This window comes from Vanessa cardui, chromosome 13, assembly GCF_905220365.1.
Source record: "Vanessa cardui chromosome 13, ilVanCard2.1, whole genome shotgun sequence".
In the NCBI taxonomy this organism is placed as follows: Eukaryota; Metazoa; Arthropoda; class Insecta; order Lepidoptera; family Nymphalidae; genus Vanessa; species Vanessa cardui.
In genome coordinates this window covers 12,739,075-12,765,925 of record NC_061135.1, presented here as the reverse complement: position 1 = coordinate 12,765,925, position 26,851 = coordinate 12,739,075, and the positions used below count along the sequence as shown (strand labels likewise).

General features: G+C 31.0%; 1 protein-coding gene across 1 annotated transcript in view; it reads right to left on the bottom strand.

Moving 5' to 3' along the window:
• Positions 1 to 25,620, bottom strand: part of LOC124534856 (furin-like protease 2) — an 80,003-nt gene extending 54,383 nt beyond the window's left edge. Inside the window, exon 1 of the mRNA XM_047110883.1 lies at positions 25,352 to 25,620. Coding sequence (XP_046966839.1) covers positions 25,352 to 25,492 — 141 coding nt within the window. The 5' untranslated portion in view covers positions 25,493 to 25,620. The remainder of the gene's footprint in view (positions 1 to 25,351) is intronic.
• Positions 25,621 to 26,851: the final 1,231 nt, after the last annotated feature.

The following is a 26,851-nucleotide window of genomic DNA, read 5'->3' as shown; positions in this document are numbered from 1 at the left end:
TTATATTTCTTACAGCGTCTTGGCTTTTAACGGTGGTATTCATCAGGTGAAGCACACGTGATAAGAGTCGAGATGGCCCAGTGGTTAGAACGCGTGCATCTTAACCGATGATTGCGGGTTCAAATCCAGGCAAGCACCGCTGATTCATGTGCTTAATTTGTCTTTATAATTCATCTCGTGCTCAGCAGTGAAGGAAAACATCGTGAGGAAACCTGCATGTGAGAAATTTCATCGAAATTCTGCCACATGTGTATTCCACCAACCCGCATTGGAACAGCGTGGTGGAATATGTTCCAAACTTTCTCCTCAAAGTGACAGGAGGCCTTTAGCCCAGCAGTGGGAATTTACAGGCTGTTGTTGTATTCATCAGGTGGCCCACTTGCTTATCCACCTTCCTACATCATAAAAAAATAAACTTGACAAAGTATTCTAAAATTAAAAAACACATCTTCAAGTTTATTCATTTGTTTAAAGATTGGATCAAGTTAGGTTAGGTGAGACATTTCTTTTGTATATGGTTTTCCTTATATTTAAAAAAAATTAACGTGACCGCACTTAGCTTGGTTCAAATCGAATGTAACTTAATTTATTTTTATCATAGAATATATCCATAACTAAAAAAAATTAAGACGTTTTTTAATTTAATACACAAGAAAGTTCACGATTCCAACGTCCAGACTCTAGGCAGTCATTATTTTTTTACTGGCATAACCTGGAAACAGAATCCAGTACTCTATGGCCTTAGCCTCTAGATAAGATCAAATTTTAATTGAATTGAAAATAACGAAACATAATAAATAACTAATAGATGAAATATCAAGATAACTTAAGATGGTTCATTGACCTTAGCCGCTTTAAACGGATCGTCTTTATACCGAATATAGAGAGTTACTTTTATGTTTTTATAAATATATTATTAATACTCGTTTTGCTAAATGGATGAATAAATCAGGAAAAAATCCGAAAACCTTTTAATTAAGGGTAGTGGGTTGATTCAGTAATTATAAAACTGAAATAAATATAAACGCAGAACAAATATAATATTTTTTGATACAATTAATTAAAAATAAAAATGAAAACAAAAAAATATGATTTTTTTAAACAATAACAAATTTAATATTCCTGTTGATTATACTGGGTACAGTCTAGTCGTATATTCTACTGGCAAACAACAATACTGAGCATTGTTGTGTTCCGGTTTGAAGGGTGAAAGAGCCTGTGTAATTAAAGGCACGAGGGACACAACATTGAATTAACATTGGGAAAGTTGGTTGCTACGGGCAGTGACAGCTTATTATCATTTGCACGTCCGCCTATCTCCGTTATATAATATAATATATACTTATGTATACTTATATATACAATATACATTAATAAGATTTTCCTCAGCAGGATTCGCTAATGAATGACTATTGTATATGTAATAATAATTCGTCTTTACATATTATTGTAACAAAGTCCCATATCGCACACTACAAATATACCTATATCTTTACGTATGGTATTTTTGTGTGTATTAAATATTTGTTCCTAAATTTTCTTTTTATATGGGTATTATAACGATTCCTTATTTTACTTTTAAATTAAATACTTATGAGCGTTTCTTACTTGATAAACTTTTTTTATTATTATTTTTAAGGTAAAATTTAAGTGAATCGTGGTTCTACACTTGTAGACAACATAAATTATTCTTTTTAACAGTAATTTATTTATCGGAAAAGGTAATAGGTACATCATTAATTTGTATGTAAAAAAAATTAAAGAGATATTTATTACTTTAAAGCATTATGTATATTTATCATCAAAATAAATTTAAGGCAACTACATGACATTTAAAGTACATCGTATTTTTTCAATTATATCAAAATAGTGTATATTTTATAAAAGCCTTTTATGTTATTGAATCCGCTGAAAATGTGATATATATTATACCATCAAGCGCTACAAAGCGTATGAATGTAATATATTTTAAATTATATTAGCACTATCTGGAACTGCGGCTTTATCCGTGTCACTTAAAAAACTATACCTTTTCCCACAAAACCCACCACCACTTGAATGGTGAATAGAAAAAAAATTGTCAACGTCCTTCAAAGAAAATTTCCACCAACGCAAAAATTTCAACTAAATCGATTCAGCTGTTTAAGCGTGAAGTGATAAAAGACAGAGTTTCTTTCGCATTTCTAATATATTTGATAAAAAAATGTATTCAGCGATTTAAAAAAAAGCTCAAATCTCTCAGGGTTGAATTCCAAAAACGTCTCTTTTTTAATCTTAATAAAATCTCAGCTACGCCTAATTATGACATCAACATAGAGCAGCCAATAGCACCAGAGTTTTGACCTCGCTTGGGGATCTTTTCATGTCTAAGTTGGTTACATAAATATAAGATTTAGATAAGAAATATTCAAAATTAAAATCTTAAATCTTAGAGAGGACTTTTTTCTGATAGTTTTCAATAAAATCCACATTCGAAAGCCATAACTTAAAATACAATATTCCTGTAACTTAAGAGCCAATTCTAATCAAGTTATATTTTGATTTATAAGAAAAGCGTATACATATGCTGCTTTTGATATATGTTAGACAGCATATTCCAATATTATTTTTCTTTCTGATCAAAAATTTGAAACTGGGGCATCAAATAATGTATCGAGTTTTTAATATAATAAAAAAATGACGACCTCCGTGATAGAGTTGTTTGTACACCGGTCCTGGGTTCGTACCCTGCCGACTCGCTATAGAAAAAGTTCATTGGTTTTCTATACTGTCTTGTGTCTGGATATTTGTGGTAGCGTCGCTACTTTTGATTTTCCATAACACAAGTGCCTTAGCTACTTACATTGAAATCAGAGTAATGTATGTGACGTTGTCCAATACATATTAATTTATAAGCTTTATTAATTCACCCGTATAGCGATGATTAATCAAATATACCTAACAAAAATAATTTTAAACGTATTTATATCAACGTAATGAACGTGGTTAATTCAGACCTCATGAAAACCGCTAACAATAAATAGTATCAAAACATTGTATCGTAACCAACGTTAATATAATATCGGTTAGTGCTGTATATGAAACAAAGGTAATCAAAAAATATAGCCATCGAGGGATGCCCAGCGGATGGAAAATTAATTGTCATTGAAATTATTGGTGGTAGGGCTTTATGCAAGTCTGAGTGGGTATCACTCATCAGATATTCTACCCCAACATAACAATACTTCGTAATATTTTGTTCCATATTGAAGGCTGAGTGACCCAGTGCAACAGGCACAAGGGACATCATTGTCCTCAAGGTGGATTGGGCTTTGGCGATGTAAGGAATAGTTAATATTTCTGAGCACCATTATCTATGGGCGGTGATGATCAGTTTTCATCAGGTGGCACATTTGCCAATTGCCTAGATCATAAAAAATAAGATAAACAATACGAAAAATAAATAAAATCATTATCGTCATTATAAATAAAAATAATTTACCAATTAATAATTTACATAGTGGTAGGACTTTGTGCAATCTCGTCTAGGTACCACCCGCTCATCAGATATTCTACCATAAAGCAGAAGTACTCAGAATCTTAGTTTTCTAGTTTGAGATAAGGGACATAACCCAAGGTAGGTGGCGCAATAAATGGCGGTGTAATTTTTCATACAGACAATGGTTCTGTCTATGGGCGATGGTGACCACTTACCATAAGGTGGCCCATTTGCTCGTCAGTTTATCTATGTCATAAAAAAATAAGCTACAAATATCAATAGTTTGATCAATCTGTATTAAGCCAATCAACATTTTCTATTTACTAATATTCTTTATACTACGAACGTTAAGATTCGCTTATCGCTTTTTTGGTTATTACAATTTCCTCATACCGGATATCCTTTTGACAATATGTCGCATTCTTGTCATATTATTGTATACATAATATTATTGTAAGCATATCGATACACGACTATAAGGATATTATACTAGTTGGATTTTGACCGAAGCGTTATATGTACGGATCCAAGCAGGATATATTATTTTAAATATTAATATTAATTTAAATAATTGTATTTAACTAACTTGCTTTGTCTTTTTTAAATGTTGAAAAAGAGTAACTACTGAGTTTCTTGCCGGTTTTTCTCGGTAGAATCTACTTTCCCAACCGGTGGTAACTTCACTTAATTGTAAAATTACGATTGAAAAGTGCTTATAAAAGCCTACTTGAATGAAGTTTATTTTGATTTCATTTGATTTGGATGTAAGCAAAGTATCTTGATATTTATCACTATTAATACTTATACTATTTTTTTTTATTTAAAGCCCAGCAAACGAAACAGACAGTATAATTTCACTTAATTAATTTATCTTCATCCGAGATTCACTTTCCAAGTTAATCTTAAGTTTAAATTAAGTTAACTGTACCGAACCCATCGGGACTGTATGCGCCTTAGGGTTACGGATAATTTTAAGAGGTCCTAAAATACACATAACGTAGAGATTTAGCTTAAGTGATAACTTAGATATTTCTCAATGGCCTGTTAAGTACTTAATGTTTTTTTTTATATATGTATATATAGCGACGAAGTGGTGTTGATAATCTCGTCCTAACCGCTTTCGGCCACGGTGGAAAATTTCAAGAGAACTGTCTAATTACGCAGGACATATTATCTTGTTTAAACAGAGGTGTACTTACTCTTCTCCCCGATGGGACAGCGACTCTGACACGACTGGAATTAATCCTGGAGCAGACGCAAGGGGAGTGCACTTAGTACCAACTTACAAACTTCGAGCTGAAAACTTCGCCTAAAAACCCCATATTTTTTATCAATGCAACCTAAAGTTTAAACCCAAGATCGTCACTAGAGTGATCAGATATACACAGACAACAACATATAATATGTAGAGTAACCAGCAAAGACGCCATTTTATCTTAAAAGGTGTCATGTCATTTAGCATCACGACATGCTGGTATGGTCAGATCTTCCAAATTTCGAAGACGCATCAATAAATTCGTTACATTATCCAAAAAAACAGCACCAATGCGAGCTTATATGTATACGTATACGTACCTTAAAATACAGTTTATAAATTATTTGTAATGCCATAATATATTGTAATTTATACAATATTACGTGAGGTTATATTAACTAGTACGACAGATGGTCTTACTATTCGATAGTGGTATGTAAACTGCTTGCAAAGGTTTTTGGGTCGGCCGCTATCCAATGTTTTGCCTCTAATATATTATAATGCTTTATCTTGTTTCCTTAACGAAGGAATTTGTGACCGTGTTTTGTCGCTTGTATTTATTAGGCACGAGAAGTTATCTATTTATGTAGTTCTTGTCTTATATATTAAATAGGATGTCGGGATAAGTGACTTTGACTCCGCCTGTGTGATTAAATGTTGACATGTGTATTTTTATTTTCATATCTATTTCTTTTATATTTTATCTCTTTTCTTTTTTTATTTAAAGAACATTAGTAATGCCCCTAATTTTTTACTAGTATTAACCCCTCCTTTTAAGCTTATCGTTTGTCTCAGGAGTAGATACGACCTTAGGGGTCAGGTCATATCTTGAGACTTTTACATCGCTAGGCGGCCCGTAACTCATTGCGCCACTTCTTTGTTTGTCAGTTGTGGAAAATATTTTATAATTATCTAATATTTGGTGATACTGCTTTGTGTAAGCCCAACTGGGTACCACTCATCAAAAATTCTACCGCTAAACAGTAGTACTCAGTATTATTGTGTTCCGGTTTGGAGGGTGATCAAACTAGTGTACAGACACAAGGGACATAAGATCTTAGTTACCAAGATTTGTGGCGTATTCACGGTGCGAGATGTGGGTGATGTTTCTTACAACGCCATTGTCTATGGATGGTGGTAACCACTTACCATAAAGTGGCCCTTTGCTTGTCCGCCTAATAATTTAATATATATTTATACATATGAAAAGAAAACGAAAAGTATTCTAAGTATTAAAAAACAATTAAATTTTTCTTTTAATACAAATAAAGTTTTGAGAATATTATATTAAAAAGTAGAAAGAAGTCAAGGTCACTTAGGGGTCATTGCACTCTAACAGAGTGTATTCACAAAACCAAATCAGCAATCCCTGTTCAGTGGTGTAGCCGTGAAAGCATAACAGCTAGACAAAGTTACTTCCTCATGTATAATATTAGCATAGAGCATTCGAGTGTATGTTTGCATGTATGAGCCAATGATCTAGTAGTATCTAGTAAGAAAGTGCGAGAAGCGATTAAAGTCACAGTTAAATTAGGTCAATGCGGTTAAAAAGTTTACAAGAGACTAATTGGACACTGGCGACATCCTCCGTACAAAAACATACTTCGATATCTCATAGCTTTTATACAACAAAGCATAATTTATATACAAACTTACATCGTTTATGGGGACGGTTTTATAAAAATATTAAACATTTTGTTTTTGTTAATGACAAATATAAAGAAATAGTAATATATAATAACTAGCAGTTGACACTTTGATGACGTGGAATTTTTATATATTTACTGATTAAATTAAATTATGAACTTAATTTAAGACTCCTTTGTAGATATTGGTGTATATACACCCTTAGGGGTAGAATATCCAGAAACGCTTGAAAACGTATCAACTTAATTTTAAATAGTATCCCGTATATACAATAATAATAAAGTACAATGTTTCTAACTCAAAAATGACGGACTTCCATACAAATTTTCAACCTCTATTTCACCCCCTTAAGGATATAATTTCAAAAATTCACTCCTTCGTAGGTGTGTACTGAACAAGACGACAATATTCACCAAATGTCACCTTTAATAGTTTCACACTATTGGCGAAGATGAATGACAAACATGTTATTTTATATATATTCTTAAGTAAACTATTAATCAATATTTAATTCAAGATCCTGATTTTTGACTTGATTGACTTTTACGGTTCATTATTTCTCAACCTAAATTTGGTCACATACATCATTAATATCGAAAAAAGTTAAAACATGCCATAAAAAAGATATGAACATTTAATAAACGAAATACATTCAGAGAAGTATCAAGCGTTTGTTTGGCTGACAATTATAATTATGATTGTTGAACAAAAGGGACTCCGAAGATTCCTGCCGGTTCTTATGGAAATAATCTTTTCCTACATTATTAAATCCCTTTGGTTGAAAACGTTCGGTTGAATTCGAAATTTAAATTCAAAGTAATATGAATTTGAAATTAAATTAAGAATGGAACATTGTAAAAGGAAACAATAATCTAGGCCTTATACAGAGTGTTGTTACAATAAGATGTGAATTTACATAAGATTAAATTATAAATAAATCTTAAAGTAACAAAAGAAGAAACACAAAAGAAGTGTGTACTTGAATATAACGTTCTTTGTGTATATTATCTACGTCTAGTACTCATTAATGGTAAGTGTGAAAAGCTCCTAGAACGAAAAAGGGGTCAATTTTACTGTCAAGCCCTCTCGATTTTTAGGTCGAAGAGATACTGTGTGAAACATTGTCTGAAATTTTGCTAATAAATCTTCAGTTATATTTGTTAAGTTCTATTATTTCGTGTATTGGATGAATATTATGATTTAACGTACATTTTGATAGTAAGAGCATTACTCGTTCCTTGAATACTCGATATACTAATAACAACAGAATAAACGCTGTAACGTACCTTGTAAATTAACAAAACATTTCGACTCATTGTGTTTGAATTATAACTAACAACAATTTGATACTCATATAATGCTCTGGGCTGAATTGTATTGTATTAAATTTAATAAACTTTAATGATAATGTTATATGTTCTCAAATTTCGTTCGAAGCGAGTAGGGTAACCTATGCCCTGTTCGGTAAGCCTGAATATGTGTGTGCAAAATTTCACAATGATCGATTTTGTATTTATACAAGGAATAACAAGTAACCAAATACATTATTGCTTTTATCATATACGATATTATTATTACATATATAAACCGGCAATTAAATAGCTTTGAAACAAGCTCTTATTTTTCTTGATAAGAAATATGTTCTATGAAACATTTAGAGTATTTTTTTAATAAATTATTCATAGATTTAGTAAGTCGTAGAGATTTGTATAAGCCCACCTGGGTAATACAAATTAAACCAACCACTCATCAGATATTCTACCACCAAACAGTAGAATAAGAATTATTAGCAACAACAACAACTTACTTATTTGTCGTATTTGCTGTCGAAATACTTGATCATTGGAGTAGTGGTGCAAAATGCTTCATTAAAAGTATAACACCTCGCCTTATTGCCTCCACTGGTGACAGGAGGACTTTAAAATTGCTCAAGCTTGTCCCAATAATGTAAATTTTGAGAAATGTATGAATTTAAAATATAAAATATTAATGCCAATTAATGTTGGCAAACAAACACATTTTCGCTGAAAGATATATGATAAGATATAAGGAATTATTTTCATCTTATATGCGCTATCAGCCTTGGGAACAAAGTTACATCCCTTGTGCTTATGATTGCATTGGCTCACTCACATTTGCCAGAATCCACCTAGACAGAGTTACACAATTTAGAGATAGAATCAGTGATGAATGGATTACACCCAGTGCACCAGTGCAAGCTCAACCATAAATTTAAGTTAAGAATTTACATGAACAAAAATATCACAAAACGTTGTAATACAAAAATAATAACAAAAGGTCGGAATGTTTTCAAATTTCCATAACCTCGTTAAATATTCATGAATAATATTTGTCAACCTTTGGTTCCGAGTTACGCGGAACAAACACGCCGTCAAATATTTGGTATCCGCCGCTTAGAATGTTAAATGAAACGTTATTGTTTAATTCGTGATTCTGTAAAATTTGCTCATTATCATATAATTGTTGGTACTTAACAAGCCCGAATTATACGTGGAAATATATACACTTTTTAAAGATTAGCAATGCCTCAAAATATTTAAGGAATTACTAATATTATATATACTTACTTGGTGGTAGGGCTTTGTGCAAGCCCGCCTGGGTAGGCACCACCCACTCATCAGATATTCTACCACTAAACAACAGTACGCAGTATTGTCATATGTCATATTATATGAGCCAGTGTAACTACAGGCACAAGGGACATAGCATCTTAGTTCCCAAGGTTGGTGGCGCATTGAAGATGTAAGGAATAGTAAATATTTTTTACAGCGTCATTGTCTATGGTTGATGTTGACCACTTACCATCAGGTGGCCCAAATGCTCGTCCGTCAATCTATTCCATAAAAAATAGCTTATCACTTAGTTTAGAACAACAATAGCCCATGGGGTCAGAATTAAAATATAGACCATAACTAGAAAATCAATATGTTATAATAATAACTTTATATTATTATGCTTTATTTAGTAGAACCCATTCACCAGATATTCTGTCTTCAAACACCAGTACTCCGTTGTGTGTTCCGGTTTGAAGGGTTCTCACCCTGAGTTAGATTAAGTGTTATGAAAGAAGAGATATACCCAACATTTTAGTTTCCAAGGTGAGTCTCGTATTGGTAGGAATCTGTATGTCCAAGATGTTATGTATCGTGCCTGGTTTGGTGGTTGGTGGCACATTGGCGATGTGTGTTTAATATTTCTTACATTGCATTCATATAAGGTTCCACTTTAAAAAAATCTTATAAAAAAAAGTAAGGTTGAGATCTTCCTAGTAAGGTATAAATAACCTGCAACAGAAGACCACCACTTCCATAACTAAGTTGTATTTGCAAGAAATTGAAATAAACAAAAAGATAAATAAATATAAGCAAACCATATGAAGATAATAACAATATCCAAATTCTTCCACAAACATTGATTGCAACGTACATTTGTGATTATACATGTGTGTGTGTGTGTGTAAGAGTGGGTGTATGCTTATACATATATTTTGTTATATTGGCTGTCATAATAGCTGTGCCCGCGACTTCGTACGCGTTTATATTCAACAGAATAATATTGTTGTAGCCTAAGTGACTCCTTATTACAATACCTATCAACTAGTGAAGGTCTCATCAAAATCGATTCAGCCAAAGGTATTTTAATATATCTACCGCGTATGTATTTATTAAAAAGCGGTTATTGTAATACATCAAACAGACACTCCAATTTTATTATATGTATAGATAGCAACGACCCACACATATTGATAACGACAGAAATACAAAACACTCACTGATACGTGTATTATGTCTCTTGATTACTTCCTGTACTTTTATAATACGATGTAACAAATACCACTTAATCGAAGATGCCTCCTACAGAATTCCAGTTTTAGCGTTATTTGGCGATTAATATCACCTATTTTAATATTTTATAGAAATTAAAATTTTCTCATCCAAATCTACAGTAGACTAACTAGAGGGAAAAAATATAATACACACGTAATAATTATTGTTATTATTTTCGTTTTATCAATATCAAATATCATAATAGGTATTATAGGTATAATGTCAGTAAAACAACAAATCAGTTTTCCAATTAACTATATACGTCATTCAGTAGTAGAAAATAATATCACAGACTAAACAAAGTATTTATGGGAATAAAAGAAAAAAAGTTTTTAATGTTTAAAATAAAAATAAATTAAAACAACGTCCATTGTTTTGTTTTGACTATGATTGTTTTGTCTTCGTATTAATCATATTATTATAACAGCCTATATTAAATATAGTCATTATAAAATATCGATATATTTTATCTAATTATTAAGTAAGTGCTTGGAATCCCAAATGGAACAGCATTCTGAAATATTATTCAATGGAATGGAGTTTTGCACATGTATATGCGTGAACCTGAAATATTACACACCTTTTTTGGGAAGGTGTAACAAATGTGACCACTGTGGTTATATGGTCAAGCATATGGGCCACCTAAAGTAATTCTGTTGTTTCGCGGTAGAATATCTAATCAGTTGGTAGCTACCCAGAAAGGTCGATGATAGATGTGGCATAAAAAATTACTAGTTAATACTAGATACTTATTACAAATTATGAAACGGTGTAGAGTGCTACACCGTTCCGTAATTGTTGTGTAATGACGTAGCTGCTGTAGATTATAGCTGTGCATGTGAATGTAAGTATTACAAGAGTTTAGACACGCAAAGCGGCGTACACATGACTTAATTGGCACCTTATTTTCAATACTAGGAATACGAGCTAAAATGTTTGAGCATTCATGTGTTGGAGATAGAAAACTAGGCGTTATAATCAATAGTGAAATAAAATTACAATTTTTGTAAATAAATTAGGAGATATGTATATGTCAGATTTGATTAATGTTTTTGTAATTATTGTTTTTAGGAATATTGTTGGTAACGTACGTTTTTTTTTTTGAGAAAATATATACAAATGAGTAATGTGTATTTTTACAAATGCATATAATATTAAAGTCTCAGTGCTTGGTAAGGACCTCTTTTTTCAAATGAAGAAATCTTGGAGCTCAGTGATTTGACGTGATTGAAGTATAAAAGCGTAAGCTTGTTACTCCAAGTACCCAATTACACAGGGTTAGTAATTCTTTTTTTTTCTCTATGTGTGTGTGTGTTTACAACGCAATCCCAGAAAACGTTCAAAAGTATTTCAATGGAAATATTGAAAGAGTCGTTAAAGGGCGTCTATTTGCCAAAGGATCAAAAGAATAACACTAATGACTTAGCTGATTGCACACCTTGGAAATGACAGAATCGCCTCCAGGCTATTACAAATAACGAAAATATTTTTATTGTTAAATAAAAACAAAATAACACTTATAGACAAAATATCCAGCTGAATTTCTTTCGCAGTTTCTTCTCAGGTCCAAGGTGTTAATTTCCGAACAAGTTATAGATGTTTGACTATTATAAAATTTTAACAAAAAGAAAAACCGACTTCAAACAAAACACTATTTTAAAACAAATGAATATGCACGAAAAAGTAATAAAAATAATTGCGTATTCAACATATTTTTTAGAGTCTTCCTAAGTTAAATGAAATGAAAAATATTAGACTACTTAAAAGTCGATTAACGATTATATCATGAAGTTATAGTTATTGGTATATTTGGAGCCGGTGTCAGCCACGGTGCCCTTGCCCCAACAATCAAAAGAAAGAAGCGATACGAGCCCCTTGATTGATCCAGTATATTATTGTGTAATTTGTAAAAAACATATTTGTTAAAGTATTCTCGTATTGTTTTTTGATAGATATACTGTAGGGTTTTATTGGCTGACACCGACTCCAAATATAACAATAATTATAACTACATGATATAATCGTTAATCGACTTTTAAGTAGTCTAATATTTTTCATTTCATTTAACTTAGGAAGACTCTAAAAAATATGTTGAATACGCAATTATTTTTATTACTTTTTCGTGCATATTCATTTGTTTTAAAATAGTGTTTTGTTTGAAGTCGGTTTTTCTTTTTGTTAAAATTTTATTTATTTTTTGATTTTAAGTGAAGCTGATGTTGACTAACTATTTTTTTTTAATATGGATAGATTAAGCGTTCCGTTTATATGAGTCAGAAACTACTTCGAGAACAATTTCAAAGGATACTTGCGAATAAAGCAAAAATAGACTTTCGAAAATGCGGATTTAATACGTCACGCGGCGTGAACTACAAGGATCCCTCGAAAGAGCTGTAATCGAACTCAGCAAAAAATCTTTGAAAAAGACCAACTATATTTTATACATCATGTGACATCACATCACATACACAAAATTTGATTAAAGATACTAAGAATTTCTGCCCCATATCGCACCCTAACTGCGAGCCGTATAGGAGTTCCATCACTACATAGTATAAAACAAAGTCGCTTTCTCTGTCCCTATATCTTTAAATCTACGCAACGGATTTTGATGCGGTTTTTTTTAAAAGATAGTGTGATTCAAGGGGAAGGTTTGTGTATATAATACATGAACAATATAGTAAAGAAACACTGATAATTTTAGAAGTTTGCGATGTGATGTCGTATATAAACAAATTCTGTAGTATATTTAGTATCAGTATTGCACCCGTGCGAAGCCGGGGTGGGTAGCTAGTTGATTATAATATTCGACTATGATAATTACATAAACATAACCACATTACGGAAGGTGACTCAAATATCCAAATAACCTATAAATAAAAGATTCGACCGAGTATCGCTAACGTGCTCCTCAGAATTGTTCCGTTCCCTTCCGTTTCGTCACTTTGTCATGGATCCTGTGCTCAGAACCTTACCAAACTTTCACCAAATTACTCTTGAAGTATATATTTTATAATAAAAAAAGAATTATCAAAATTGGTTAACGTGATTTTCAGTTATTCACCTATTTGTCGCGCATATACATAACGCAAATTTAAGACTTATGTCGTTTTCACATGGATACCATCATCGGAAAAAAAAATAAAAAAAATGGGACCCCACGGGAAGCACTACCTTTCAAACAAAAAAAAAATTATCAAAATCGGTCCACCCAGTGAAAAGTTATGAGGTAACAAACATAAAAAAAAAAAAAAAAAAAAAAAAAAAAAAAAATACAGACGAATTGATAACCTCCTCCTTTTGGAAGTCGGTTGAAAATACACTACTTCTGTATTAAAAAAAGTCACTCTGACTTTGTAAGTACATCTGGTTAAAGTTCATCAAACATATTGTCCCGTGAAATTATCCTACTAATCCAACTAATATTATAAATGCGTAAGTTTGTGTTGATGTATGTATGTTTGTTATTCTTTCACAAAAAAACTGCTGAACGGATTTGGATGAAATTTTACAGCAAAATAGGTTATACATCAGAATAACATACAGACTAAAATTTGTAATGATTTTATGTAATATAATCATAATTTAACTATACATATCAAATACCACTGCTAAGCCGGGCGAGTCGCTATAATTTAGTATAGATCTATTTGCTTACTAAGCCGCACCCCTCCACGGTAAATTATCTTCACGCATTAATATGAGTGACGTGTTTCCTTACACGATGTGATTGTGTGCGTGAGAAGACATATGTATGAAAAAATAAAGCAGAATATGCAGGCAGATAATTTAACGTTAAGCCCTTTCGCGTTTGAGCAAATCTATACTTGTGACATTTGTGATCACAGACCAGTATCACCGGCCAGGGTCACCTTCGTGCACCTTTGCTTTACAAAATAATAAATAAATATTGGACAAAACCACATTCATTGCTCTGATCCCAATGAAAACTAATGAACTTTTTCTACCTCGACTTACCTACCTATGAAACTGTACCTATGAAAACCGTAGCGTACACACTACTCGATCACGGAGTACGTCAGACACAGAAAAATATTCGATATGAAATAGATAATCATACGTAATTATATCAAAGAGTTAATGAATGTAATACTTTTTATATTTTATTTATTACCACTACGAACGCGCAAGGATCAAATCTAGGTAAATAAAACGGCTTCAATATATCGTCTTGGGATGGTAACTATGGCATCTAAATGTGTTCTTGCCTTTATTTGCCACGGCTGAGTCTTACCAGAACACATCAATGCAAAGTATTGTAATTTGGCAGCCGAATAACAATATCAGTCGTAACCAGTTAGCCTAGCACAAAGCACTGGAATTATTATCTATTTTATGAAATTAAAAATATAATATATTCAAAAAAGAACGAATGGAATTTTACAAAATTCACCAGATAGCCAACTCATATTTTCGGAATGAATATGAATGAACTTTTCCTTCAAAGAAAAAGTTGTAGAACAAAATCCACGATGCATCCGAGTTGGCAGTCAATTTGCGTAAAAACCGGGAACTTCGGAACTGGGCTATAATAACAAGTTTATTATTACAAAAAAAAAAAATGGTATTCGTTTTCGTCTAAAAAAACTTGTTTAGCTTGAGAATGAATTATTCAGTTAGAGGAACGTTACTGTTCGAATTATATTCAAGTAACTTCAAAGAACGCATTTAATGACTTTTCATTGGAAGATAAAATGATTACTAGTGGGTTGGAAGTTACGTGTATTATGTGGTTTGATTGGTTTTTGTTTCATACCAATATGATTAAAGTCGAGATGGACACAATTCGGTAAGGCCAGTTCATTAAAGTCCTAAGTTGCTACGTTTTTTAATTCAAAAACGCCACTCCTTTTAAATTGTGCTGTCTTAGAAAAAAGGTTCGATCTGTTTTTGAAATCGTTCCTATTGATTACTTATCTAACATTTGTTATAAACAGTCATACTTATTTTAGTGTGTAGCATCGATTTTTGGAATATCTGAAGTCTGGATGATTATATTTTCACATTAAAATTAATTATTTAACAAGCCATAAATACATGGTGAATGGTGAAAATATGTTCATAAACAATTTTTAAAACGAAGATCCGATGTTATGCAAAAAAATTCACTGTCTAAAATTATCACAAGACTTTTAGGCGGAATCACATGCAAATCGATGAAGGTTTAATTAATAAAAACATTCATTCTTAACAAATATTTTAGTTTAATTAAAAAAAAAATTTCTATGACAAACAATATAGTTTGCTGGTGATATTACCTACTGAAAATGAGTATTTTTTATGAACATGTCGTAATTACGTCAATGTTGCAGTAATCAGAACTAACTATAAACCTTGAAAGAAGGCTAGTGCATCATTAAATTCTAATCAAAGTAAAAACCTGATTTTCATAGCTTATTCAATATACTTGGTTACTTATAGCGTGCCATAAAAGGATAAAAGAATCAGCCATAAAAATCACAACTGTGTTGTGATTGGTCGAATCGTGATCAACGCGAACTTTATCGACAAAAGAACTTTCAATGAGTCATTTATATGTGACCAGTTCTCAACTTTATCGTAGACATTTTATAGAGTTGCTTCAGGGAACTCTACGTCTTTACCGGCCGTGATATAATGCTGTCTAGTGTGTATAGCTAGAAAACGGTGCATGTTATCTCTAGAATTAGTCAGGCTTCAAGGCAAGTGATTCGGAAGGTACACGCTAGTTTAACCTTGTTTTAAACGACGGTTAATTTATTCCATAATGGAACGATCGTCATTTGTTTATTGCTAGCTTGCTGACCCGGATAACTGAAATTATTGGTTAATCTTTAATAAATGAGTTTTATTAATACGTTATGAAATCATCCTAGTGACTGGCTTCATTCACGACTGATTCAGTCTGCTATTAAAAAAAAAAATATATATATATATATTTTTTTATATATTATCTTAATAATAAAATTTATTTATTGAGCGAAATTGAAAAATATTAGTAGCAATTTCTATATATAGAAAAACGCTAAAAACCATGTTAATTATTTTAATGAGTATTAATATTGTGTACCAAATGTAGTAGTAGTAGAAGTATTGCCGTAAGGTAAATTATGAACGATAAAAATGAATTCTTTCATAAGCAATACTTTCAAGTAACTAATCTATCAGAGCATTACTAGTTGCACCAAGAATTCAACTCTACAATTTTCCGAAGTAAAAAATACTCATTAACGATTTCTATAGAATAAGATCACGTTGATTAGTTACTACTTTGCCGCGTTCCATAAGAACAGCTAATAAATAAACTGTTTTTTTTTTTTTTAATTTAGAATTGGTGTCGATTCACAAATGACCTGATAGTATAGTGGTCACCACAGCTCGTTAATATTGATATTGTTACTGGACCAAATAAGTAAAATTAAATCTAAAAATAAAAGTTCAATACATATTTAGAATACTGCAAATTCCGAGACACTAAAGCAACTATGCTAAAATGCCTATTGTTCGTTATAAAACCTTACTTACCACTTACTTACTACGTACTTACTTATCTAACATAGTTTTAATACTAATATTCGGATGTAATCATTCCCAAAAAAATACTTATACCCATAGAACATACAATGTTTATTCCTTGCTAATATACGACTTAATCAAAGAATCAGGCTAAAAAAATAATAAGAAGTAGAGTCAAGAGTACTCTATATCTGTCTCTCTTTTTCTACCTAGAAATAGAGACAGAGATAGTTATTCGAATTTTTAATCCTTATCGTTAAATGATACAAGATTAAAATTGGATTTGTTTTTAATATTATGACCCAATAGATCACTCATATTTTATTATCGAATTTAAGACGCTGTATTCGGAGAAATTTATTGGTTGCGTATAGAGATCTTCGAAAACTACTCTCAATTTGTAACTTTCCCCCAGGGGGATGAATATTTGAGAATGACAGATAGGCTACTCGTATCATGTGTCTGGATGCCGTAGGATTTTCTAAGAAATAACAATAAACTTGTAAAGTTAATAATATATTGAATTTATTTATGAAAATATATATACTTGAATTATATTTAGGTTTACGAGTCGAGATGGCCCAGTGGTTAGAACACGTGCATCTAAACCGAAGATTGCGGGTTCAAACCCAGGCAAGCACCGCTGTTTCATGTGCTTAATTTGTCTTTATAATTCATCTCGTGTTCAGCGGTGAAGGAAAATATCGTGAGGAAACCTGCATGTGACAAATTTCATAGAAATTCTGCCACATGTGCATTCCACCAACCCGCATTGGAACAGCGTGGTGGAATACGTTCCAAACCTTGTCCTCAAAGGGAGAGGAGGCCTTTAGCCCAGCAGTGGGAATTTACAGGCTGTTGTTGTTGTTGTTAGGTTTGCATAAAAAGTTTGATTAATGAATTTAACATCTGAATGTAAAACGTATCCTCATTTAATCAGTTTATACATAAGAATGTAATTAAAAAAATACTATAAAAATGTACATAGTTGAATATAAATTAAATCATTTTATTTATCTTCAATAATTGTTTTCGCCAACATTTTGTAAAAGTAACGTCATAAAAACATAACGCGCGCTCTTTTACGTCAAATAAAGTTGTATTATAAAAGTTTTTGTATTATTATAATTCAACAAAGCGTTCAGTACTTAAACTGTGTTTTATGTTTAGTAGTTTAAAATGTTTTCTTTATTACACAACTGGGCAAAGGTCTAAGAGCATATTTCATAGAGCTGTTCGGATCGTTACGTATCTGAGCTACTTTCTCGGGCCATTTTGATTCTTATAGATACTTTTTTTTACATATATTTTGTTCTTTTTTTAAATGTTAATTGTTTCAAGCATATGTATAAATGATAATAATATAGCGCATTGCTTATCATGCTATTGTTCGAGTTACTTGGTACGAGAGTATCAAAAATATTTGGCAAGGCTGTATTCCGGTTTGAAGGATGTGTGATCCAGTTTAGTAACCGGCACGTAGGCTGTAACATCTTTGTCCCACGGTTGATAGTTGTAAGGAATGCTTCGCAATTTCTATAGATGTTGTTACATACTTATCATTTTAAATTCCTATGTTCTATCTACACATTAAACTAGCAATTTGTATAACGCCCTAAGTAACAAATAAAAAGAAAACAAAACTCTATTTAAATAAAGGCCATTTTAGTTAAGTCTCAATACAAATTCATTCATCAAAACTTCTATAATCAGTTTTAAGGCCGTTTCAATTTTAAATAAGATATTAGATAAACATTTTGTGATCGTATTTTGTATATATTCTTATATAATAAATGTTAACGAATAAATTTCTGGTATTAAATTAAGTCCAAATCAAAATATTCTTTATTCAAGTAGCCTCTTAGAAGCACTTATGGACCGTAATATTACAGGATTAAATTGAATGTAAAGCTACGATAGACTCGGAGTAGATTCTTCCAAGAACCGGCACACTTTTATTTATTTCAAGCATTTGTTGTGTAGTACTCAATTGTGTGACTATAAACGTCATTAGCACAATGGTTTACGGGTCGCCTAGTGATGTAAATAGTCGCAGGATCGATCCTCATCCCTTGGGCTATTGTCCTCCCTATTCCTATCACAAGTGATGAGCTAAAAAGGAGGATTAAATATGAATATTAGTAATTCCTCACTTGAGGCAAAATAAATGCTTATTTCTTATTAAATTACAGTTGTTAACTACATTTGGTACACAATATTAATACTCATTAAAATAATTAACATGGTTTTTAGCGTTTTTCTATATATAGAAATTGCTACTAATATTTTTCAATTTCGCTCAATAAATAAATTTTATTATTAAGATAATATATAAAAAAATATATATATATATATATATATTTTATAAAAAAATATATATATATATATATTTTTTTATATATTATCTTAATAATAAAATTTATTTATTGAGCGAAATTGAAAAATATTAGTAGCAATTTCTATATATAGAAAAACGCTAAAAACCATGTTAATTATTTTAATGAGTATTAATATTGTGTACCAAATGTAGTTAACAACTGTAATTTAATAAGAAATAAGCATTTATTTTGCCTCAAGTGAGGAATTACTAATATTCATATTTAATCCTCCTTTTTAGCTCATCACTTGTGATAGGAATAGGGAGGACAATAGCCCAAGGGATGAGGATCGATCCTGCGACTATTTACATCACTAGGCGACCCGTAAACCATTGTGCTAATGACGTTTATAGTCACACAATTGAGTACTACACAACAAATGCTTGAAATAAATAAAAGTGTGCCGGTTCTTGGAAGAATCTACTCCGAGTCTATCGTAGCTTTACATTCAATTTAATCCTGTAATATTACGGTCCATAAGTGCTTCTAAGAGGCTACTTGAATAAAGAATATTTTGATTTGGACTTAATTTAATACCAGAAATTTATTCGTTAACATTTATTATATAAGAATATATACAAAATACGATCACAAAATGTTTATCTAATATCTTATTTAAAATTGAAACGGCCTTAAAACTGATTATAGAAGTTTTGATGAATGAATTTGTATTGAGACTTAACTAAAATGGCCTTTATTTAAATAGAGTTTTGTTTTCTTTTTATTTGTTACTTAGGGCGTTATACAAATTGCTAGTTTAATGTGTAGATAGAACATAGGAATTTAAAATGATAAGTATGTAACAACATCTATAGAAATTGCGAAGCATTCCTTACAACTATCAACCGTGGGACAAAGATGTTACAGCCTACGTGCCGGTTACTAAACTGGATCACACATCCTTCAAACCGGAATACAGCCTTGCCAAATATTTTTGATACTCTCGTACCAAGTAACTCGAACAATAGCATGATAAGCAATGCGCTATATTATTATCATTTATACATATGCTTGAAACAATTAACATTTAAAAAAAGAACAAAATATATGTAAAAAAAAGTATCTATAAGAATCAAAATGGCCCGAGAAAGTAGCTCAGATACGTAACGATCCGAACAGCTCTATGAAATATGCTCTTAGACCTTTGCCCAGTTGTGTAATAAAGAAAACATTTTAAACTACTAAACATAAAACACAGTTTAAGTACTGAACGCTTTGTTGAATTATAATAATACAAAAACTTTTATAATACAACTTTATTTGACGTAAAAGAGCGCGCGTTATGTTTTTATGACGTTACTTTTACAAAATGTTGGCGAAAACAATTATTGAAGATAAATAAAATGATTTAATTTATATTCAACTATGTACATTTTTATAGTATTTTTTTAATTACATTCTTATGTATAAACTGATTAAATGAGGATACGTTTTACATTCAGATGTTAAATTCATTAATCAAACTTTTTATGCAAACCTAACAACAACAACAACAGCCTGTAAATTCCCACTGCTGGGCTAAAGGCCTCCTCTCCCTTTGAGGACAAGGTTTGGAACGTATTCCACCACGCTGTTCCAATGCGGGTTGGTGGAATGCACATGTGGCAGAATTTCTATGAAATTTGTCACATGCAGGTTTCCTCACGATATTTTCCTTCACCGCTGAACACGAGATGAATTATAAAGACAAATTAAGCACATGAAACAGCGGTGCTTGCCTGGGTTTGAACCCGCAATCTTCGGTTTAGATGCACGTGTTCTAACCACTGGGCCATCTCGACTCGTAAACCTAAATATAATTCAAGTATATATATTTTCATAAATAAATTCAATATATTATTAACTTTACAAGTTTATTGTTATTTCTTAGAAAATCCTACGGCATCCAGACACATGATACGAGTAGCCTATCTGTCATTCTCAAATATTCATCCCCCTGGGGGAAAGTTACAAATTGAGAGTAGTTTTCGAAGATCTCTATACGCAACCAATAAATTTCTCCGAATACAGCGTCTTAAATTCGATAATAAAATATGAGTGATCTATTGGGTCATAATATTAAAAACAAATCCAATTTTAATCTTGTATCATTTAACGATAAGGATTAAAAATTCGAATAACTATCTCTGTCTCTATTTCTAGGTAGAAAAAGAGAGACAGATATAGAGTACTCTTGACTCTACTTCTTATTATTTTTTTAGCCTGATTCTTTGATTAAGTCGTATATTAGCAAGGAATAAACATTGTATGTTCTATGGGTATAAGTATTTTTTTGGGAATGATTACATCCGAATATTAGTATTAAAACTATGTTAGATAAGTAAGTACGTAGTAAGTAAGTGGTAAGTAAGGTTTTATAACGAACAATAGGCATTTTAGCATAGTTGCTTTAGTGTCTCGGAATTTGCAGTATTCTAAATATGTATTGAACTTTTATTTTTAGATTTAATTTTACTTATTTGGTCCAGTAACAATATCAATATTAACGAGCTGTGGTGACCACTATACTATCAGGTCATTTGTGAATCGACACCAATTCTAAATTAAAAAAAAAAAAAACAGTTTATTTATTAGCTGTTCTTATGGAACGCGGCAAAGTAGTAACTAATCAACGTGATCTTATTCTATAGAAATCGTTAATGAGTATTTTTTACTTCGGAAAATTGTAGAGTTGAATTCTTGGTGCAACTAGTAATGCTCTGATAGATTAGTTACTTGAAAGTATTGCTTATGAAAGAATTCATTTTTATCGTTCATAATTTACCTTACGGCAATACTTCGGAGTAAAACTACATTGATTACTCGTATCAATTATTCAGTTTACCAGCGTTGTGGAATAAAAATAGTTATTATACAGAAATGCCTTTTAAATAGTACATTTTATAAATGATTACTTAGACAATATATTGTTAGCACAATGACAACTTATAAATATTTTCAGGTCATTGACCTCTTCAAATTTATTTTTACATTTAATATACTTCTATCACTTTGTCTGATGTTTTTAAATATTTTACATTATAGTACGAGTAAAAGCAATTTCATTTCTTGTAACCTTAAATAAGTAAAACTTTTACTGTCTTGTCTCAGCAAAAAAGAAGATTGTTTTACTTTTATTTATTTGCAACGTAACGAATTATATTTTTATATAAATATAAATTATGATATACTCAACGTATAACACAAACATAGATGATATATATTTAGCTGTGAGTATTAATATAAGTACTTGCAATAGTGTGCGTAAAACTGAAATTAGTAAGACATTACTGTATGCATCCAAATTTCCCACAGGGAAACTGAACGCAGTCTAAAACTAATGTGACTTTATTTATAACGATTTATGTATTTTTATTTCCATAGAAATATAAAATTAATATCACATAAGAGATTAGATTAAGGGAAGTGTTTGGAATCGTGGTCCTTTGCTTTTTTTGTGTTTTTCTTCAATATGAATTAAAGTTTATATATAGAAGAAATGGTTACAAATATTATTTTAATTAAAAAAAATGTAATAAAACCTCATAGACGTTTTTTGAATAATACAATATCTCTGAAATATTTGAATCATTACGTTTATCTAAACGCTTTCATATAAAAACGGTTTTATATTACAATGGCCAGTATTTTCTATGAATCAATTTGTAGTTAACTTTTTTTTTTCATTTATTATTTAAATATAGAATATCGGTAGCAATATTAAAAATGTAAAAGCAAATCTGTCTATCTGTCTATCGTATCATTTTAGATGAGTTTTGAAATTTGAATGCAATTTGAATGTCAAAAATTACAAAATTTACGTTAAAAATAATTGACGTGAACTATTCAGCGAAAAACAACTACTGCACTTCTACGAACACAATTTACACATGTGTAAATTTTGACATTTTGGAATAGAACTAAATGAAATTAAATAATTATAATAATGGTTTAATATAAGACTATTTTGTGTATCGGTTTTTCACTTAATTACTAGCTACGATATTGTATCATTCCGTGAACATTTCAACAGTTTACTATAAGCTGTAATAACGGTTCTAAAGATACAAGTTCTGTGACAAAAGGACGTTCAAACGATCTAAGCTCGATGTAAGCATGGGTACCGAACCCTATAAAGGATTTGGCAAAGTCGCTAAATAATCTATCGATTTAGTTTAATCGACTTGTATGTAAATTTCCATGACATGAAAAGACTGGCGTTCTATTTTTGAAATTTATTTTTGCTCTGTATAAGAATTTAAACAAACAATCGATATTATAAAAACTCTTTACAAGTAAAAATTAAATAGAAAACGATTTACACAGAAATTAAAAAAAAAACTAAAGTTCCTTTTTTAAATCTAATAAGAAAAGGCGAGCTGTAAAATTTTAATTCAGTAGCTATTGTAGAAAAGGAGTTCGAATCATAATCAAACTTCTAACAGTAATAAAATTTCGCTGGCAATTGCGGCAATTCTTAGATGATGAAATAATTTAAAATTAGAATAAAAGTTTTGAAATTACAGTCGTTACTCATCACTAAAACTATACACATAAATTTTACATTTATGTGTATAGTTATCAAAAACTTAAAGTCATAACAACTTATACATTAGAATTAAAGGGAAATTACAGTGAGATTATATTCTTAATTATATTATATATACTTATATGATCAATTTTCAGTCTTGTTAATACTGTCTACAGTCTATTTCTAGAAATTTCCACGACAAATGAAACGAAATTCTAGCAAGATAATCTCCTAGGTACTAAGTGCAATTTATTCTGTTAGAGTGAACTCTTGTAAATAAATAATTCAATTTCCAAAATAACAACCTTTGTTATTTTGGTAATGTTAATTCTCATTCCTCGAAATATTTTGTCGCACATTTTATAAAACATATTTTATTTATGTATTCGCAGAATATAAAAATATAACGTAATATTATTTGCGTTAATAGCATGTTTTTTAAGTCTTTTGATTAACGAAACTACTACGTGTACGACGATCGAGTTTCCTTTTTCAAATATAATGATAACTGTTTGTTTCTCTATATGTTATTAATTAACGACGAAAATTCTCTTTATTAATTAAGTAATCTAACAACTATTGAGATGAAATTTTCTTATAATCGTACATGTCATTTGGGTGATTGTTCAATATCATATAAACAGACGTACATACGTTTTCATTTTATTTCATTTTAAGTTAAATACTGAGTTCCTTGTTAGTTCTTCTCATTTGAATATACATTTTTGACTAGCTTTAAGTTTATCTTGTAAAATGACAATTTATAAGCTCTCGAAAGATTTGAATGAAGAATTATAAGACGGAATAACTGACTTCGAAATCGACTGACTTACTTAAATTTTACTGATTGAATATTTTATTTTTGTAATAAACGTAATTATATACAATGTTTTATGTTTTACAATTTCGTTATATTGCTTGTTATACTATATTAATTCTGCGTTTCATAAACTTGATAATGAAAAAGATTTTGTGATTGGTAAGAATGCCTTCACAAAAAATTGCGTAATTGTAATCTTTTCTACTCAATTTTCACTTTGTAAAATTACGTCCAAGCAATAAAAAGTCGTTTCTAATATTAAATTCACATTCACTTAGGACTTTTATAATTCTGAAATGAATTATTTAATGTATTTTTTTTCAATATTCTTTCGATAACATTTCGTTACAGAGTCTAATGAAAAATGTTATAGTATTGAATACGAAATACGAAACGAGGAATCTTGAAATTATTTCCAAGGGAATAAAAGACTTTTACAGGCATTTTTTTGTATTCATCGTTAGTACCAGAAGCTACCAATTTGTAATACAGTGTTATTTGAAATTCTAATATTTCTCAGCATGGATCTATTTTATACGTACGAACGAAGATTGTAGTTTATATTTTTAACATTCAGTTTTTAAGATTATTTATCTCTATTATTTCAATCTAAAGTTACTCTGTCACAAATTTGGTAATTCGAAGTTAATAAAATGCTTGCATTTTCATTCCACAAAGACTAAATTTTTGTTTTTTTTTTTAAGTTTAAAGTACTAATTTCGGCAGTAAAATTTAATATTTTCTATATTATCGAGTTTTTGGTACTTAAATTGTTTAATTTTATTTTTGAAATATATTACAGCCGTATAAATATTATAATGATTAAAGTGGTTCAGCACGCAAAACTTTGACTAAAAGTATGTGGGGTTGTATGAAAAAAAATTTACTTAACACCTTACCTGGCCATGATTGATAAAGCCATGTCTATGGGCCAGTTGATCTGCACGTCCATCTGGTACGAGCAGTGCAAACTGATCGTGGTACAGTGGCACACACAAGTCCAGCACTGTCAATAACACGATCAAGTAAATAGGTGGCATAACGCACGTCGCTCATTGCATTACCGCTTTTGAACTCTCATATCGACCTTCATTACGTAATTTTTTTTTTAATTTACACTCGCGTCGTTCATCCCCTCGGCATTGATACGTCCGACTAGGGTAGTGTTCACGAGGAGACTGAATCCGCGTGACTGGTCGTCTTTCCTCTATTTAGTTGACGCATGCGCTATACTTCGCGCCCTTTCTTTAGCCCACTTGTGTATTGTATTTGACATCAATTGACTCACATAGTTAATTAGTTTGAGTACGTACACTTGTCCGTCTGTTATTAAGTTGTGATTTATATTATAATTAATTCAAATTCAATCATAATAATACTCTCGATGGTTTTGCAATACAATTCATGGAATTGATCCCCAAAGGAAATTTACTCAAAGTAATAGGAAATAAATTGTGATTTAACTTGGCGGTACATATATTGTCGAACTATCAAAAACTTCTTGGTGGTAGGGCTTTGTGCAAGCCCGCCTGGGTAGGTAGCACGCACCGCCAAATTACAGTACTCAGTATTGTTGTGTTCCGGTTTGAAGGGTGAGTGAGCCAGTGTAACTACAGGTTGGTGGCACATGATGTAAGGAATAGTTAATATTTTACAGTATCATTGTCTATGGGTGATGGTGACCACTTACTATCAGTTGGCCCATATGCTCGTCCACCAACTTATACCATAAAAAAAACTTGTAGATATTCGCCTTAGATTAGGACTTCCAATGAGCTTTATTCTATAATTCAATTTTATACCACCCGAACAGATTACGTACAACCTGTACTAGTTTCACCGCTGGGATAAGGCCTACTATAATTTTCAGGAGAAAGTTGGGATTTTATTCAACACTACTGCTGCAATGTATGTTGGTGAAATAAACGTGATGAGGAATTACATTGAAGTTTCTACAAGATTGCTGCCTTTTTAATCTGCAATCTTTGGTTAAAACTTACTTTTTCTAACCACCGCCCCATAAAGGCTTCTGTCAATATATATGGTTTTATATTTTATTAATCCAATGCCTAAAAATACTGCTACACTTTATGTTATGGCAGTTAAAATGTTTTTAAATAATAAGATATCATAAAGAAATATAATCAGTCTGGGTATTTGAAAGAGATCAGTGCTTAATGATAAGACCGCGCTTTACCGGATTTTTTATGAGCAGTCTTAAGCTTTTTCGCCGGTTGTAAGGCTTTACGTAAGCCTGTTTAGGTGCAGATACTTAGTATTGCTGTGCTACGGTCTGATATGTGAGTTAGCCAGTGTAATTACAGTTGCAATTTAAAATGCTAGATTCTGTGATTGGTGATATTAGTCTAGTGAGTCGAGATGGCCCAGTGGTTAGAACG